The sequence below is a fragment of the Sphaerodactylus townsendi genome, linkage group LG03 (genome assembly GCF_021028975.2).
Source record: "Sphaerodactylus townsendi isolate TG3544 linkage group LG03, MPM_Stown_v2.3, whole genome shotgun sequence".
NCBI lineage: Eukaryota > Metazoa > Chordata > Lepidosauria > Squamata > Sphaerodactylidae > Sphaerodactylus > Sphaerodactylus townsendi.
The window spans coordinates 170030020-170046525 of NC_059427.1; the positions used below are offsets into that span (position 1 = coordinate 170030020).

Sequence of the window (16506 nt, forward strand, 5' to 3'; positions counted from 1 at the left end):
CCCACTAGGCATAATATATTTGTGCTGAAACCTGCCAGGCCTTGTTCGTGCCTTACTAAAGGCTCACCTGGCTCAGCTCCTGAACTGACAAAACATGGCCTGACAGTTTCCACTGTCCAGGATAGGATGGGCTGAGATTTATGCTGCTTCAAGCTTACACTTTCAAATCAAATGAGCTTATATGCAATCATGCTATGAACACCTAACACTCCCTTCTATGGAGTTAGATCCTTGGTCTCTTATGGTCAGCACTGTATATGCTGACTGGTGATTTGAAAAGGTCTGTGACCCAGACTAGCCTGGTTTTGTCGGCTTTCAGAAGCAAAGCAGGATCAGCCCTGGTTAATAACTGGGTGGGAGATCCCCAAGGAATACCAGGGTCACTGAGTGGGAGAAGGCAATGGCAAACTACCTCTTAAAGTCTCTTGCCTTGAAAACCCCACAAGGTCACCATAAGTTGGCTGCAATTTGACTGCACTTCACACACACACAAGATGGTATTCTGCTTATGTTCTGAAATCTGTCATGTTTGATTTTTCCCCACTGTGGTATTGGTCTGGAACTGAAGTCAGCTGACTTGAGCTGAGTGCCAGTAGCTCTCCAGGGTCCGAGGCGGAAGCCTTTTCTATGGCCTGTTACCTGAGCATTCTCATTTGGATGGCCCAGTTTAGAGCTCATCGGATCTTAGAAGCTGAGCCTGGTTGGCCCTGGTCAGAACTTTGATGGGAGACCACCAAGGAAGCCCAGGGTTGCTACACATAGTGAAGCCATGGCAAACCACCTCTGATCACCTCGTCCCCTGAACACCCCAAAGGGTTGCCATAAGGCAGCTGGGCCTCGATGGCAGTTTCCACCACCCTACTTGACCCTTTAACTGGCAGCGCTGAGAACTGAACCTGGGACCTTCTGCATGCCTGGGTCACACTTGACTGGGCATTCCACCAGGATGGGGCCAGGGCTGAAAATGCTATAGCCCTGGTTGAGCCCCGCCAGGCAGATTTTAAGCCTGGGATGACCAGCAAGTTGTTATTAACTGAGGGATGCTCGGTCCCACTAGTAAAATGGGAGAAAAAAGGGTACCCATCCCTACACAAGAAAAGCAGAAATAAAATTGGTCAAAGGTGATTAAAATTTCTCTATATACGTACTCAACACCTGACATTAAAAGTAACCGCCCTTGAGCATTTCATAAACATTGGGGTGGAGGCGAAGGAGTACAGCAACGAATCCCTAGATCAGAAGTTGACAGAAGTGCCATTCCTGACTAGCCTGTTGAGCCCTGTCAGTAGCAGTTTCTCAGTTCAGTGGTTTTCCTGGGAAATTCCTGGTTTCTCAACCAGTTGTTCCACCCCTCCAGATAGGATAGCAACATTTGCAAGGACAGCTTGAATAACCTGCCTTTGACTGGCATCAAGATCTTGTCTACGTGATGCAGTTTCTAGCTGAAAGCAAACTTTTATTGCATTGAACCTTTGTGTTTTGGAAGACCTTTCTAGAAGCAAATAGTCTTAGATAAGACTGAAATCAGCCTTTAGTATCAAATATAATGCCATAATAACAAAGGTATGTCTCTGCGTACTGTTCTGCAAACGTTAGAATATAAGAGCCTTCTTCGTTCAGACCAGTGGTCCAGCAGCATCCTGTTTTGCTCCGTGACTGCCCAGTTGCCCTGGATCAGGGGTGTCCAACTCTGGCACTTTCAGATGTTCATGGACTACAATTCCCATCAGCCAGAGTTGGACACCCCTGCCCTGGATGGTTTGCAATCAGAGCTCAGAGATCAAGGCTGATGTTGCCCCCAGCACTAGCATTCAGAGTTTTTCTGCCTCTGTATATGGAGACTCCCTTTGGTTACCATGGCTGTTAGCCACTGATGAACCTCTTTTACATGAATCTGTCGAACCTCATTGAAATGTTTTGCTCTTCTCTGAGACTATGTATATGCAACTCCTGTAAATCAAGTTCCATAATTAGATTATTCTCCAAGTATCAATCAATCAATCAATCAATTTTATTGAAAGCCATAGGCCATTACAATATTACAATATTATTACATTAAAACTTCTGAGCCAACTTGTTATTCCAACAGGTAAGAAAAAGAAAAAAAAATTCACTAAAAATCCATCATGTGAACACTAAGTCTTTCACTTTCCCCCCTACAGTATGTCTAGATTGTATTCCCACCTAACTTATACCAATGTAGGTTTGATCATTTACTTTATTACGTTGTTGGAGCGAATCTTTGTAGCTGCCAAGGCGAATAGGCCAACCCTATAGGATATATAGGGATCCAAATCCGCAAGGAGAAGGTATAATTTGTCTGACTCATAATATACCTGGGACAGGGATATGAAACTATTCAGAAACTTAGCCCTAGGCTCTGGTAGGGGCAGTTCAGAACATAATGGGGTAATCCCTCACTTCCTGTTGCAGATGGTCGTTGTTCAACTGGTATTTTGGCATATCTGCCTTCTAAATAATTTGTTGGCATTGTTTGAAATCGTAATGCTGTCATAGCCTTCCTTATCTTAAACTGAGTAATGCCAGCAAGATAGGAGGCTCTATGATGATCCTTTTTAAGGTGACTATACCAGGGAGCAAACTTGGAATGTAAAATTATATCTCTGTCCATACAGTTATCTCCTTTGAATATCCAATCCCGAAGGTCGTGATTTAAAATTGGTGAAGAGAATAAATGATCTGGAACAGAATAACTCCAAGTAAAGAAGTAATACTTGTTGTCTGCCCTGAACGTATTGCACATCATCTTCCTTGGGTGTCCCTTTCACAGGTGTCAATCTCGCGGCCCTCCAGATGTTGTGGACTACAGTTCCCATCATCCCCTGCTAGCATGCTGCTGCCAGGGGATGATGGGATCTGTAGTCCGTAACATCTGGAGGTTCGCGAATTTGACACGGGACAGGGACTCCATACATAAGTTTATAAACCTCTATCATGTCCTTCCAGCCATCTTTTTTTAAAAACTGAAGTCCCAAACCCTTCAACATTTCCTCTTCAGCCTGCATTTGTTATGAAAGTATGTCTGATTGCTCTGAAATGTCATGAGGGAACACTAACAAGACTGTGGTCTCTAACGAAGACTGGAAGCTACGTGTTGATAAATGATATGGGCCTTTTCTCTGTCGTTGCAGTGAGGAGTCATGCCTGTGAACCGGACCAGCTCGGCAAACCCGGTGGTTGCTCTGACCTCTGTCTCCTTGGAAACAGCCACAAGACAAGGACATGCCGGTGCCGATCAGGATTCAGCTTAGGCAGCGATGGGAAATCCTGCAAAAGTGAGAGCAGTGGAGATGGCGGGAGGGGATGCAGGTGGGAAGGTGGAGATGGAGATGCTGGCTGCACCTTGCAGCTCTGGCACATAATAACTAGGTTCAATATAGCATTGCTGTGGATGCCTATGTATCGGGTGTATCATTTGCACACCTTTATTTATTATTTTGAGGATTTTACCCCGCCCATCCCCGAAAGGCTCAGGGCGGCAACAACATCATAAAAGCTGTATTACAAAAAAAACACCATAAATACATTAAACCAGTTGTACAAAACTCATGTTAAAACTACCCAAGATGGCAACTTACAGATCCTAAATATATCTCACCAGAGGCCCAAAAAAGATGTCAGCCCAGCTGGCCTCCAGAGAAAGATTTGGCCGCAAATCTTGTTGAGAAAGAGGGTGTATTAGGATAGTGGGTGTGAAGGTGAGCACAGAATAAAAGGATAGCTGTTGGGGAAGTTGCGTAGATGAAGGAAAAAAACCCAGAAATAGGTAGAAATTAAAGAAAGAGAGAGAGCAAAAGAGTAATGGTATTCATAATAGAGTGTCGATGGACTGTGAGAGCCAGACCAGTTCAGGCCAAATGCTGAACCCCGCAGTGCTTTCCCCTGGGCTGTCGTTAATGATGCTTTCAGAATTTGTAATTGCTCAGCTCAAGATACAAACGAACATGACATATAATATACATGTGACAAGAGGAACTTCATTGTTCTGAGAAAGTCTGAATTATCTCATGTTATAAATTATGTTCTGAAGATTTTTTTCCTCTTAAGTCACAGCTTAAATTAAGTTAAACAAACAAGTCAGATTAAATTAAGTTAAACAAAAAACCCAATAGGATGATTTTTTAAGAATGATTTCTGGAAATTTGGGAGAGGGAGAAACTTTGCAATCTCTGAGATTTTCTGCCCAAGCTTCTTAATCCCAAAGCCAGTGGTATATACAAAGCAAGTTTATATGTTCCCAGTAATTATTTTCTGTTAATGCCTGTCTTCATATATAACTAAGGTTTTTGGGATTACTTGTAACATTTTTTTTTGGCTCACCATAGCTTCAGGGAGCAAGAGAATAGCAATTGAGGAGGAATAGGGAATACTTTAAAGGTTTTTGTATAAACTGTTGCCTTTAGTACTGGCCTTTTTAATTGGCCAGTAAAAGCAGTATTCCTTTTTTTACGACTGAAATTTGTGTGGGGGTGGGGGGGAGGGGGAGGTTGTTACCGAATTTTGGGGAGACACATGACAACTGGGATGAAACATTTTTTCCTGTTCAACTCAAGGTAAAACATTCTTTTTCTTGTCAACATAAGCATGAGTGCAAGAAGCAACTGGTTTCATCTCAGCTACATCGGTCATCTGTTACTCCTGATGTTCCAGAGGAAACTAGTTCTAGTTTTCACAGGTTTTCAGCTGACTTCACTTTTGAGCAATCTTTTGAACATGTTGGGGGAACTGTCAAGTTTATTCCCAAATGCAGTGCCCCAAGATTTTTCCTTCTCATGGACAAAGGCACGGGATCTAACAACAGATGCCCTGGACCATAGATGTCAAACTCGTGGCCCTCCAGATGTTATGGACTACAGTTCCCAACATCCCCTGCCAGAATCATGCTGGCAGGGGATGATGGGAACTGTAGTCCATCACATCTGGAGGGCCACGAGTTTGACACCTGTGCTCTGGTCCCATACTTCAGAAAACATTTGCTGAAAGATTTTACTGGCTCATATTACAGCTTGTGCTATGATGAAACCACCAATGTGGCATCTTACAAAGAATTGTAGGTAGCTGTTAGATGCTAGTGACCAGACAACTCCAGACTTTTTAATGGGATCAGCAACAGCTGAAGATACTTGCAGTAAATTGGACAAAGCTTTGGATTTGGCACAACTCCCTCTGCCAAAACTGCTAATGCTAAATAATTATGGGCCAAATGTCAACAAGGATTTCACAAAAATGCAAAGAGATTTCAGTATCCCAAATCACTGTTTCTTGAAACATATTTCTTCTAGGTGGTTATCATTAGAAAGCAGGGGTGTATCTAGGGAAAATGTAGCTCAGTGCAAAATCTGAGTTTTCCGTCTCCCTCCCCCCATGGGTGGCCGCCCTCCCCCATCATGACCAAACAACATTTTTTTGCACCAGGTCTTGAAGTCAGTGTATGGACCTGGGGGAAGGAGGAGGGGTGTGGGGGTGATTTTTTTACTCCACGTGACTAAATGGCCACACCCTGGGGACATTTGACTCCATATGTCCCCCTGGACAGTATGCCCCTGCTAGAAAGTGCTGCCGCAGGACTGATTGAAATGGTGAAATCTTCCCCAATGTATAGAAACATAATTAACCTCTTAAAACATGAGACAATGAAAGCAGAGTTCACAAGTGCCCACGAGTACCCACTGATTTATAAAGTTCCAGAAAGATGAGCCTTTGGTGCATGTGATGCATAGTGAACTAAAAATACTCACAAGAATAATTAATGAATCGTGTTTGTAAGAGTTCAACCCCATTGTCTCTTTGAGCCTTCAGTGATGAGCACTACATACCTGCAAGAGAAGTAATCAGCAGAAGCAGAATCTGTGACAAACTGAAAAACATTTTGAAAAGAAACTGTACTTTTCTTAACAGGAGCAAAAACAAACAAACATAGCAGGCTGCAAACACCTTTTACTTTAGTCATCTTTGGACAAGCTCATCCTTCGAAATCTCCAATATTTAGCTCCAGCCCAGTGGTTTAGGTCCAATATTTAGCTCCAACACAATCTTCAATATTTAGCTCCAGCAAAGGAGGAATCCAGCAAGGACATAATGAAAGTTGCAGCAACATTCCCAATGGATATTCCACTGGACATGATTGCAGATGACTTGAAACATCTTTGACTCAAAGATGAAATTGCCAGTGAAATTTGCTGCATGGAACTGGACTCACTTCTTTAAAAAAACAAAAACCATCTGGAGATCCAAAATACCTGCTGGTTACCAACGGGATAAAAGCAGCATTATCATTATTGCTTGGTAATGTGGACATAGAAAGAAGGTTTTCAAAATCTGGATATACTTTGATCAGTGAAAGGGCCAGCATGTTAGAGAGGACTTTGAATGCCCATCTGTTGGTCAAATAAACTTTGTAACATGCATAAGAGAACAGGATATAGCAGATTAGTATCACACAATAACTTTTACAGATAGCAAGAGCAGCTCATATTCATTAAAAGTAATACTGTGATGAAACAGAGTGTCATTAATGAGACGGAGGGGAAAAAAAGAATGGCTGGGAAAAAGCAGAGGGAGAAAGATTTAAGAAGATGGAGAGTAAAAAGGATAGCATACAGGAAAATGGAGCGAGACTGAAAAAGCTGAGACAAAAACAGAAAAAGAAGAAGATGGCCAGTTGTGCACTCATGACTTATTCCACGTCAGCAGTTCAAATTGACAAAATCAACATCTGTCAGATTGAAAAGGCAGCCCTACTGGGACCCCACACGACTACTATGCCAATACATTACAATGTCCTAGGCCCCTGGGAGAGGCTCGAATGGTAATGTAAACACCTTCAGCTAACCATGCCTTAGTGGGCTAAGTGGACCTAATGTTATATTAGCATCCTTTCCCCTCTGGTCATCAGTAAAGAAGAAGAAGAAGAGTTTGGATTTATATCCCCCCTTCCTCTCCTGTAAGGAGACTCAAAGGGGCTTACAATCCCCTTGCCCTCCCCCCACCCCACAACAAACACCCTCTGAGGTGGGTGGGGCTGAGAGAGCTCTGAAGAACTGTGACTAGCCCAAGGTCACCCAGCTGGCATGTGTTGGAGTGCACTAATCTGGTTCACCAGATAAGCCTCCACAGCTCAAGGGGCAGAGTGGGGAATCAAACCCCGTTCTCCAATATTAGAGTGCACCTGTTCTTAACCACTGCACCATGCTGGCTCTAAGCACCTTCTGAATTTCTTAGACCTGGATGAAAAGGGTAAAGGGTAGGGATTCAAGTCTCTTCCCACTATGATTTCTCTTGTGGGGCTTGAAACAGAACATAGGAAGTCCCTCTATGGCAACTTTCTCACCGGTGCTTTGTACCAGCCCATTCATACTAGCTTACTTTCACCTCTGGAAAAAGGTCGCACTCATGATTAATGATGAGGGCAACCAGCCCATACTTGATTTCCTAGAACACCAGATGTTGTTGTGTCCTGTTTACATATTAGTCAAGCCATGTGTGGATATGAAACTTATGGTCAGAATAAGTTTTATGGTTTCAGGTTAGGAAAAAGAAATGGCTTGCACAAGGAAAATGAGTTGCTAGCAAGACCCATAAGTGACCAAACCTTTGGCGTAATTCTTTCAGTCTCCAGTTCATGAGGAGGTGCCAGAGATTTAAAAAAACTGCAGATGTTCTCGTTTGTGATAGATACTGATCATAACCCTCGGTGACTGTGCAGTTGTCTGTGTTCCTTGGACAGTGACATAAAGTTAACTTCAGTACAAATAAAGCCTAGCCTATTATTTCCTGTCCTTACCCTGCCCTTGTTGTCTTACAGAGCCAGAGCACGAGCTGTTCCTTGTTTACGGCAAAGGGCGGCCTGGCATCATCCGGGGGATGGACATGGGGGCCAAAGTGCCCGACGAACACATGATCCCCATTGAGAACCTGATGAACCCCAGAGCCCTGGATTTCCATGCAGAAACCGGCTTCATTTACTTTGCTGACACCACCAGCTATCTGATTGGGAGGCAGAAGATTGACGGAACAGACAGAGAAACAATTCTGAAAGATGGTAAGTACTTGGAGCACAAGCACCCCCCCCCCCAAAAAAAGAGCCCACATTTAGCCCCTCTCACAGAATACACATATTGTTTAATTTGGGTAGGCGTGCTGTCTCCAGAACTCTGGGTGCTCTCTGAGCGCTCATATTGATTCACGGCCCAGTACAGAGGTCCCCAACCTTTTTGAGCCGGTGGGCATCTTTGTAATTCTGATACCAGGTAGTGGGTATAACCACAAAGTAGCTGCCGCAGGAGGCAGAGCCAGCCACAAAATGGCTGCTGCAGGACGTGGAACCATGTGTACAGAGGAAACCCAAATGCAGGGGAGGAGAAGAGTAATTAAAAATACACTGGGCAAGTGAGGTGAGAAAAAATAAAACAAGCACTATGTGGTGGCTGCCACTGAGACAGTGTTGTTTTAATGTGCATTGCCTTGCCTGTCAGAAACTCACTGGGTTGGAGCCTCACTTAGTCCCACCCACTTTCTAAAAACATTTGGTAGAGACCAAGGAAGATGTCAGTGAGAGGCCTGGTGCCTACAGGCACCACATTGAGGACTCCTGCCCTAGAGTTTTGTATCTATGGTTCCCTTTGTTGGTGGCCAAAAGTCTACATGAGCATATAAAATGCTGGAGCATCTTCCCATTGGCACGGTGCTCTGGGTATTTGAGAGAACAGAGATAAAATCCCAACAGACTTTGTACAGAATATCAGTAGTGCTTGAATAGTACACATTTCCCCCCTCAGGCTATAAGCTAACTGTAGGTACCCAGAAAGAAGAGCATTGCCCAAGTTTTATTATTTTGTCTGTTTTTAAATTTCTTCATACCACCTGTGGGTATATATATGATTGCTTGTTCTGTCTTTGATTCTCGCTTGGCATCTGTTGAAGCAGGTGGTGTGTATCTGCTGTGCCCCGTGCCCTGTCTGTTTCAGTAAGAGATCTCATAATGGAGTTCATGGCACCATTCATATGGTCCTGTCACTTTCGCTTCCGTCCTTGATGTCTGACGCGTCCCCCTCTGGCAGGCTTGGCCTTACTGAGTGCATTTGTTGATATTAACTCATTCCAGGAATTCACAATGTGGAAGGCATTGCGGTGGACTGGATGGGCAACAATCTCTACTGGACCGATGATGGCCCCAAAAAGACCATCAGTGTTGCCCGGCTGCAGAAAGCTGCTCAGACCAGGAAGACCCTGATTGAAGGGAAGATGACTCACCCTCGAGCCATTGTGGTGGACCCTTTGAACGGGTGGGTGTAGCAGTGCTATTCCAGAAATCACTGGGGGAGCCTCCTTTTTTTTTTTTTGCAGCAATTGCATGGGGGTGGGGGGGCAGAAGAATAGCCAGTGATGCCAGATTTCTAATTCCCTGTTAGCTGCCGTGTGGTTTTATATCACTTGTAGCCTTCCATAATTAGCACTTAGGGTGAGCTTGGGTAACTGAGACATTCGAATATGTAAGATTGCATGGCTGAACATAACGGAGGGGATGGGACCGAACGCAGGATAGTTTGTCTGGAGTGTTTGTTTTTCATTCAGGCCTTTAGAGGCAAATGTCCAGTTTATTCCTGTAACAAAACAATAGAATCTAATCTCTGAAAATGCGAAATTATAAACACAGGCAAGCAGCGCAGACATCATCTCAAACTGCCAACATGCTATAACAGCGATGGCGAACCTTTTTGAGACCGAGTGCCCAAATTGCAACCCAAAACCCACTGATTTATCGCAAAGTGCCAACACGGTAATTTAACCTGAATACTGAGGTTTTAGTTTAGAAAAAACGGTTGGCTCCGAGACGAGCGTTACTCAGGAGTAAGCTTGGTGGTAGTCGGTGGCTTTGCTTTGAAGCAACCGTGCAACTCTTCCAACGGGTGAATCACGACCCTAGGAGGGTTTACTCAGAAACAAGCCCCATTGCCAGCAACTGAGCTTACTCTCAGGTAAAGGATCATGCTTTAGTTCTTTGCATGAAAATCAGTGGGGTTTAACAGTGCTTAACAGGGTTACCTACACTACTTCCCCAAAACTAGGTCTTAGATTTAATGCTAATAATTGAGCCCAGCGGCCCAGGTCAGCCTAGATGTTGGGGGGGGGGGGGCACTCTGTTTGCGTGTGCCCACAGAGAGGGCTCTGAGTGCCACCTCTGCCACCCGTGCCATAGGTTCGCCATCACTGTGCTATAATATATGGAACTTTTAAAAAAAATCATGAATATATTATATCAAGGAAAGGGTGTTTGTTTGTTTGTTTATTTAGCAAGCAAGAGAGAGGCCCTGCTTTTCTTCTCTGTAGGGACCCAAAACAGCTTACAGTTTCATTCTCCTTTTCTCCAGAAAAACAGCTCTGTGGAGTGGGTTAGGCTGAGAGAGTGTTTCTGGCTCAAGGTCGCTCAGAGAGCTTCCTTGTCAGAGTGGGGATTCAAAGTCTCTTTTCACAAACTTCCTTTGTAAAAGTTCTTCAGCAGACTTTTACAAACTTTCAAAGCCTGTCTTGCCCCCCCCCCCCAAAAAAAAAAACTTCTTTCATGCACTTCTCTTTTACCACCTTTCCTTTGGTGCTGGTATTATCTCCCTTTGCAGTTATGAAAATGTATCTTCATAAACAGAGAACACTCCAAAGTATAACTGTGAAAACCTGGCAGGCCTCACCTTTTTTACAAACATGAATGATTTTTTTCCATTTAACAAAAAGCCAGCTAATTCCCTCTCTCCCCCCCAAAAAGCTATTAGGTATTGCATTGTGCCTTTTTTTTTCAAATGACCAAGAGCACAGATATAAACAGGCCGGCAAATCCACCATCATCCTTATAGGCTTCCAATAAAATTCATCTCTTTTCAAGACTGCCAACGCTTTTAAGTTTATGTTTGGAGCGTGGCGAGGAGCAGTTCTCTATGTAAATGTATCAGTCCTATTTATTCCGGGGGTAACTGTGTTGAGGCCTTTGCAGCACAGATAAGCAGGAGCCTTGTGGCACCGTAGAAACTAAGGAGCGTAAGCTGTCACAAGAAACGCTTGTTTATTTTCACATTTTTATTGTTATTTATTGTTTACTGAATCCTGTTTCTAAAGATGAACGAGGTTTGATTGAAATGGAGCATGACACCAGAAAGCCTGCCAGAAAGGAAATTTGTCCAAAAGGGACAGAGGTCAGATCCAGTGCAAGGATCTTTCAAAGGCCCTGCAAGGATAAGGGAGGGACCGTGGCTCAGTAGTAAAGCATCTCCCTGTTATGCAAAGTGATGCACATAGGGGCAAAAAATCCAAACTTCACATACACGCTACAGGGGTCAGTGCTATCAGTCACAGACCAGGAAAGGGATTTGGGCATCTTAGTTGATAGTTCCATGAGAATGTCAACACAGTGCATGGCAGCTGTAAAAAAGGCAAACTCTGTGCTGGGGATCATTAGAAAAGGAATTGATAATAAAACTGCAAAGATTGTCATGCCCTTCTATAAAGCAGTGGTGCGACCGCACTTGGAGTACTGTGTCCAGTTCTGGTCGCCGCATCTCAAAAAGGATATTGAGGAGATAGAAAAAGTGCAGAGAAGGGCAACGAGGATGATTGAGGGACTGGAGCACCTTCCCTATGAGGAGAGGCTGCAGCGTTTGGGACTCTTTAGTTTGGAGAGGAGACATCTGAGGGGGGATATGATTGAAGTCTATAAAATTATGCATGGGGTAGAAAATGTTGACAGAGAGAAATGTTTCTCTCTTTCTCACAATACTAGAACCAGGGGGCATTCATTGAAAATGCTGGGGGGAAGAATTAGGACTAATAAAAGGAAACACTTCTTCACGCAACGTGTGATTGGTGTTTGGAATATGCTGCCACAGGAGGTGGTGATATCAGGCCACTAACCTGGATAGCTTTAAAAGGGGCTTGGACAGATTTATGGAGGAGAAGTCGATCTATGGCTACCAATCTTGATCCTCCTTGATCTGAGATTGCAAATGCCTTAACAGACCAGGTGATCGGGAGCAACAGCCGCAGAAGGCCATTGCGTTCACATCCTACATGTGAGATCCCAAAGGCACCTGGTGGGCCACTGCGAGTAGCAGAATGCTGGACTAGATGGACTCTGGTCTGATCCAGCTGGCTTGTTCTTATGTTCTTATGTTCTTATGCAGAAAGTCCTTGGTTCAATCCCCAGCACCTCCAGCTAAAAAATGCTGTGGAAGATGATGTTAGAGACCACTGCCTGAGATCCTAGAAAGCAGCTAGTTTACAGTTCATCTGTAGACTACAGAGATCTCCCAGAGAAAATAGATGCTTTGGAGGGTGGACTTTATGACGTTGTACCCCACTGAAGTCTTTGTCCTCCCCAGGCCCCATCTCCAAGAGTTTCCCACTTTGCATCTGGCAACCTTTGCATCTGGCAACCTTTGCATCTGGCATGCCCTGCCAGTGGCTAGGAGGACCTTGCAATGCTAAGGGTTGTCCCTGTTTAGTACTTGGATGGGAGACCACCAATGAAGTCCAGGGTTGCCCTGCAGAGGCAGGCAATGGCAAACCACCTCTGAATATCTCTGACCTTGAAAACCCTTATTTTATTATTACTATTATTTAATTTTGTTTAATATCACAGCTGCCAGTTCTTTAGCCGATTGTTGGCCTTTCATTACAATTCGAGTCTCACCCAGAGGCCTAAGATGTTGCAATGTGTCGGTGTAGTATTCGTGCGGATCCCAGCAAGGCTGCCTTCTGAATCTGACAGATGTTGATTTTGTTAATCTGAAGATGTTTCAAGTGCTGCCACTTGAGCTGTGAAGACTTATGTGGGGAATTCAGATTAGCCTGTGTACTCCAACACATGCCAGCTGGGTGACCTTGGGCTAGTCACAGCTCTTCTGAGCTCTCTCAGCCCCACCTTCCTCACAGGGTGCTTGTTGTGAGGGGGGAAGGGAAAAGAGTTTGTAAGCCCCTTTGAGTCTCCTTAACAGGAGAGAAAGGGGGGATATAAATCCAACTCTTCTTCTTCTTTGTGAGGGCATCATCATGTTAGAATAGAATAGAATAACTTTAATGTCACTGTGCACACACATTGTGCCTTGTGTCCACACAACGAAAATACAAAATAGCGAAAATACAAAAATACAAAACATCCCCCGATGAACATCTCTGCAGTCCGCACTAGGCATTGGGGGGCTGCAATCCGCACACCCCCAACTTACAGCCATCCCTACACAACCATCTCTATGCAGCCACCACCGCGTCAACACATCGCCATGGAGTTAATCATAGCCACAGCTCTAGGATAAAAGCTGTCTCTGAGTCTAGTTGTCCTGGTCTTCATGATCCTGTATCTTCTTCCAGATGGTAATAGTTCAAAAAAAGAAAAAGTAGGGTGAGACGCGTCCTTCAGGATGTTCTGCAGTTCCCTGCCCATGGTAGCAGTAGCCAATCTGGAGAGTGAACACAGGAAGCTCCCTGATAATAAGTCACGCCATTAGTCTATCAAGCCAGTCCTGTCTACTCTACTACTTTTGAAGTGGAGATGCCCAGTACTGAACCTGGGACCTTCAGCATGCAAAGCAGAGAAGCCCCCCCTGAGCAATGGTCCCTCCCCAAGTGTTGGAATGTATCAACCTGGTTCTAATTGAGTTCCACTGGACCCATATTCTTCTAGAGCTTTGGCCCCATTTTTTGAGTGCTGATGTTATGTGCATCAGAGAATATCTACTCAACTGTGTGTGTGGGGGGGGAGGCTTTTTCTTTCTTTTTGATTCTTGCTTCATTGACTCCCCAAAGACTTCACTCTCCCCGAGTCCTTTCTGCTTTCACACAGGCGCCTCTGGGGCTGCCAGTCTCCCACAGGATTGAAAGGCATGGCTTGCTCCTATAGGAGCCGCTCAAACAGGCCCAGCAGGGGGGATGGAATTACAATGTGCACTCCCCAGCACTCCAGAAGCACAGTGGGGCAAAGAAAGGGGAAGCAAACTTTATCCCCAATGTGTCATTTGATATAGTACTGATAGTTCCTTTTTGTGCTCTGGTTGTCCTTCTTCCCCACCAAGTCAAGACAGGGTTCAAGAAGCTCATTGCTTAAGTCCCAGGCCCTGGAGTCCTGGTGACACTGGTCAGATCCCTGTACCAACTGACCTGTCAGCTTGCATGTGTCTGAAGCTGTTTGTGCACTGCTTATCAGGCATCACACAACAATATCTGCAGGGATTGAATTAGACACACTCTGATTGATTAATACAAGGCAGTGAGCAGGGCAGGGGTTTTGAACTGAACTTGTTACTGTGGAAAGGAGGGGAGGGCCCTGTACTCATTGTCAAAGTTACTCTTGCAGATAATTCTCCCCTTTGAACCTCTCTGGCTCGTTTCTAGTCCTCTCGGTTCCCGCCGTGCCAGTTGTCCAAAGTCTGATAGTGTTCCAAGTTCCTTTTGCCATAGTGACCAGTATCAACATTAGCTGGACTAAGAAGCTGGTTTTCAATAAGACCATTGTAGTATTTACTTGAATTACAAAACAGATTCCAAAAGATATGACCCAGAAACCAGTAGCGAGCTGCAAGAATTTCACTGCAGGGTTTTTTTTGGTGCCTCATAAAATGTAGTAGTGTTATTCCCATACGCCAGGTACCCTTTGTTTAAAAACAAAAGCAAATGGATCTGGTGTAATGTCCAATCATACCACACATGAGCCTTGTCCTGCATAGCTCTAGGCTAGCCCAGCCTCATCAGATATTGGAAGCTAAGCAGGATCAACCCTGGCAAGTATATATGCTATATATGCCCCATATGTCCCACGTCGGTCTCTGCGTTCGGCAGAGGCCAATCTGCTCGTGATCCCCGCCCCCTCTATGATGCGGCTGGCCTCCACTAGGGCCAGGGCATTTACGGCCCTGGCCCCTGCCTGGTGGAATGCTCTCCCTCCAGCTGTCCGGGCCCTGCGGGACCTCAATGAATTCCGCAGGGCCTGTAAGACTGAGTTATTCCGCCGGGCCTTTGGAGAGTCCAGCCACTGATAGGGTGCCTGGAAACAACTAAAGCCCGCTGTTCCCTTTTGTAGGAGTTTTAATAGCTGGATGCCATCTTTATTTTAACTGATATAGAAATTGAATGCTGCTTTTAAACTGTTTTAATGTTTAATATATCTACTGTCGTGTTATTGTTGTGAACCGCCCTGAGCCCTCCGGGGGAGGGCGGTATAAAAGTAGAATATTAAATAAAAATAAAAAATAAATAAATATATTAAGCATCAGATGTCCTACTTGTCCCAGGCTGACCTAGCCACAGTAATCCATGCAATGGTCATCTCTTGGTTATATTACTGCAACTTGCTCTTTGTAGGGCTTGGGCCTGATCTGGAAATTCCAGCTGGTCCAAAATGCAGCAGTGTGAGTCCTTAGGGGGACCCCATGGCACACATTTATTCAACCAGGGTTGTGCCAACTGCGTTGGCTCCAGGGAAAGTACTGGGTCAGGTTCAAAGTTTTGGTGTTGAACATCAAAGCCATAAATGGGCTGGGACCTGCGTATCTATGGGACTGCCTCTTCCATTATGTTTCTCAAAGACTGCTACATTCAGCACATGAAAATCCGAATGTATCGGTCTTTCCGGAAACCACAGAACACCCCACATGAAAATCTGCTGGTGATCCCTGGCCCAAGAGAAGTCTGAAGAGGGCCTCAGCTCCTGTCCGCACCTGGTGGAATGCTCTGTCTAGAGAGACCAGAGCCCTGTGGGATTTCATGCAGTTCCACGAGGTCTGCAAGATAGAGCTGTTCCACCAGGCATATGGTTGAGTCAACTACGGTGTCACACCAATGGCCCCTCCTTCCCATGCCTCTCTCCCCTCCCTCTCTTCCTCTCCCCACCCCCTTGCCAATCTTCTCTGCAGGGACTTCACTTAGACCAAATGATCATGTGGCAGAGGGAGAGACTTAGGCATTTATTATGTGATGACTGTGATAATTTATGTCATAGATTTTAGATTTAGATATTTTAAGAGAATGAGTTTTAAAGTATTTATTGTGATTTTTATTGTTTTATCTGACATTGTAAATCACCCTGAGCCTCCCAGGGAAGAGTTAAATAAATTTAAATCTATTTAACTTGGCAATTTCCAAGGAATACCGTGTTTCCCCGAAAATAAGACAGTGTCTTATATTAATTTTTGCTCCCAAAGATGCGCTATGTCTTATTTTCAGGGGATGTCTTATTTTTCCTGTGTTCTGTTCGTCGGGCATGCTTCCAAACAAAAACTTTGCTATGTCTTACTTTCGGGGGATGCCTTATATTTCGCACTTCAGCAAAACCTCTACTATGTCTTATTTTTCGGGGATGTCTTATATTAGGGGAAACAGGGTACTAGTCTGTGGCCCAGAGACAGGCAATGGCAAACCACCTCCAAACATCTTTTGTATTGAAAACCCTACAGGGTTGTCACTGAGTCAAGCAAATGGTCTCTCTGAACAGCAAATTTACCAATTGAT

At 44.6% G+C, this 16506-nt stretch overlaps 1 protein-coding gene across 1 annotated transcript in view; it reads left to right on the forward strand.

Annotated features, from left to right (window-relative positions):
* Positions 1-16506, forward strand: part of LRP1 (LDL receptor related protein 1) — a 466085-nt gene that overhangs the window by 286742 nt on the left and 162837 nt on the right. The window contains 3 exon segments of the mRNA XM_048487597.1: positions 3153-3296; positions 7826-8062; positions 9125-9305. Coding sequence (XP_048343554.1) covers positions 3153-3296; positions 7826-8062; positions 9125-9305 — 562 coding nt within the window.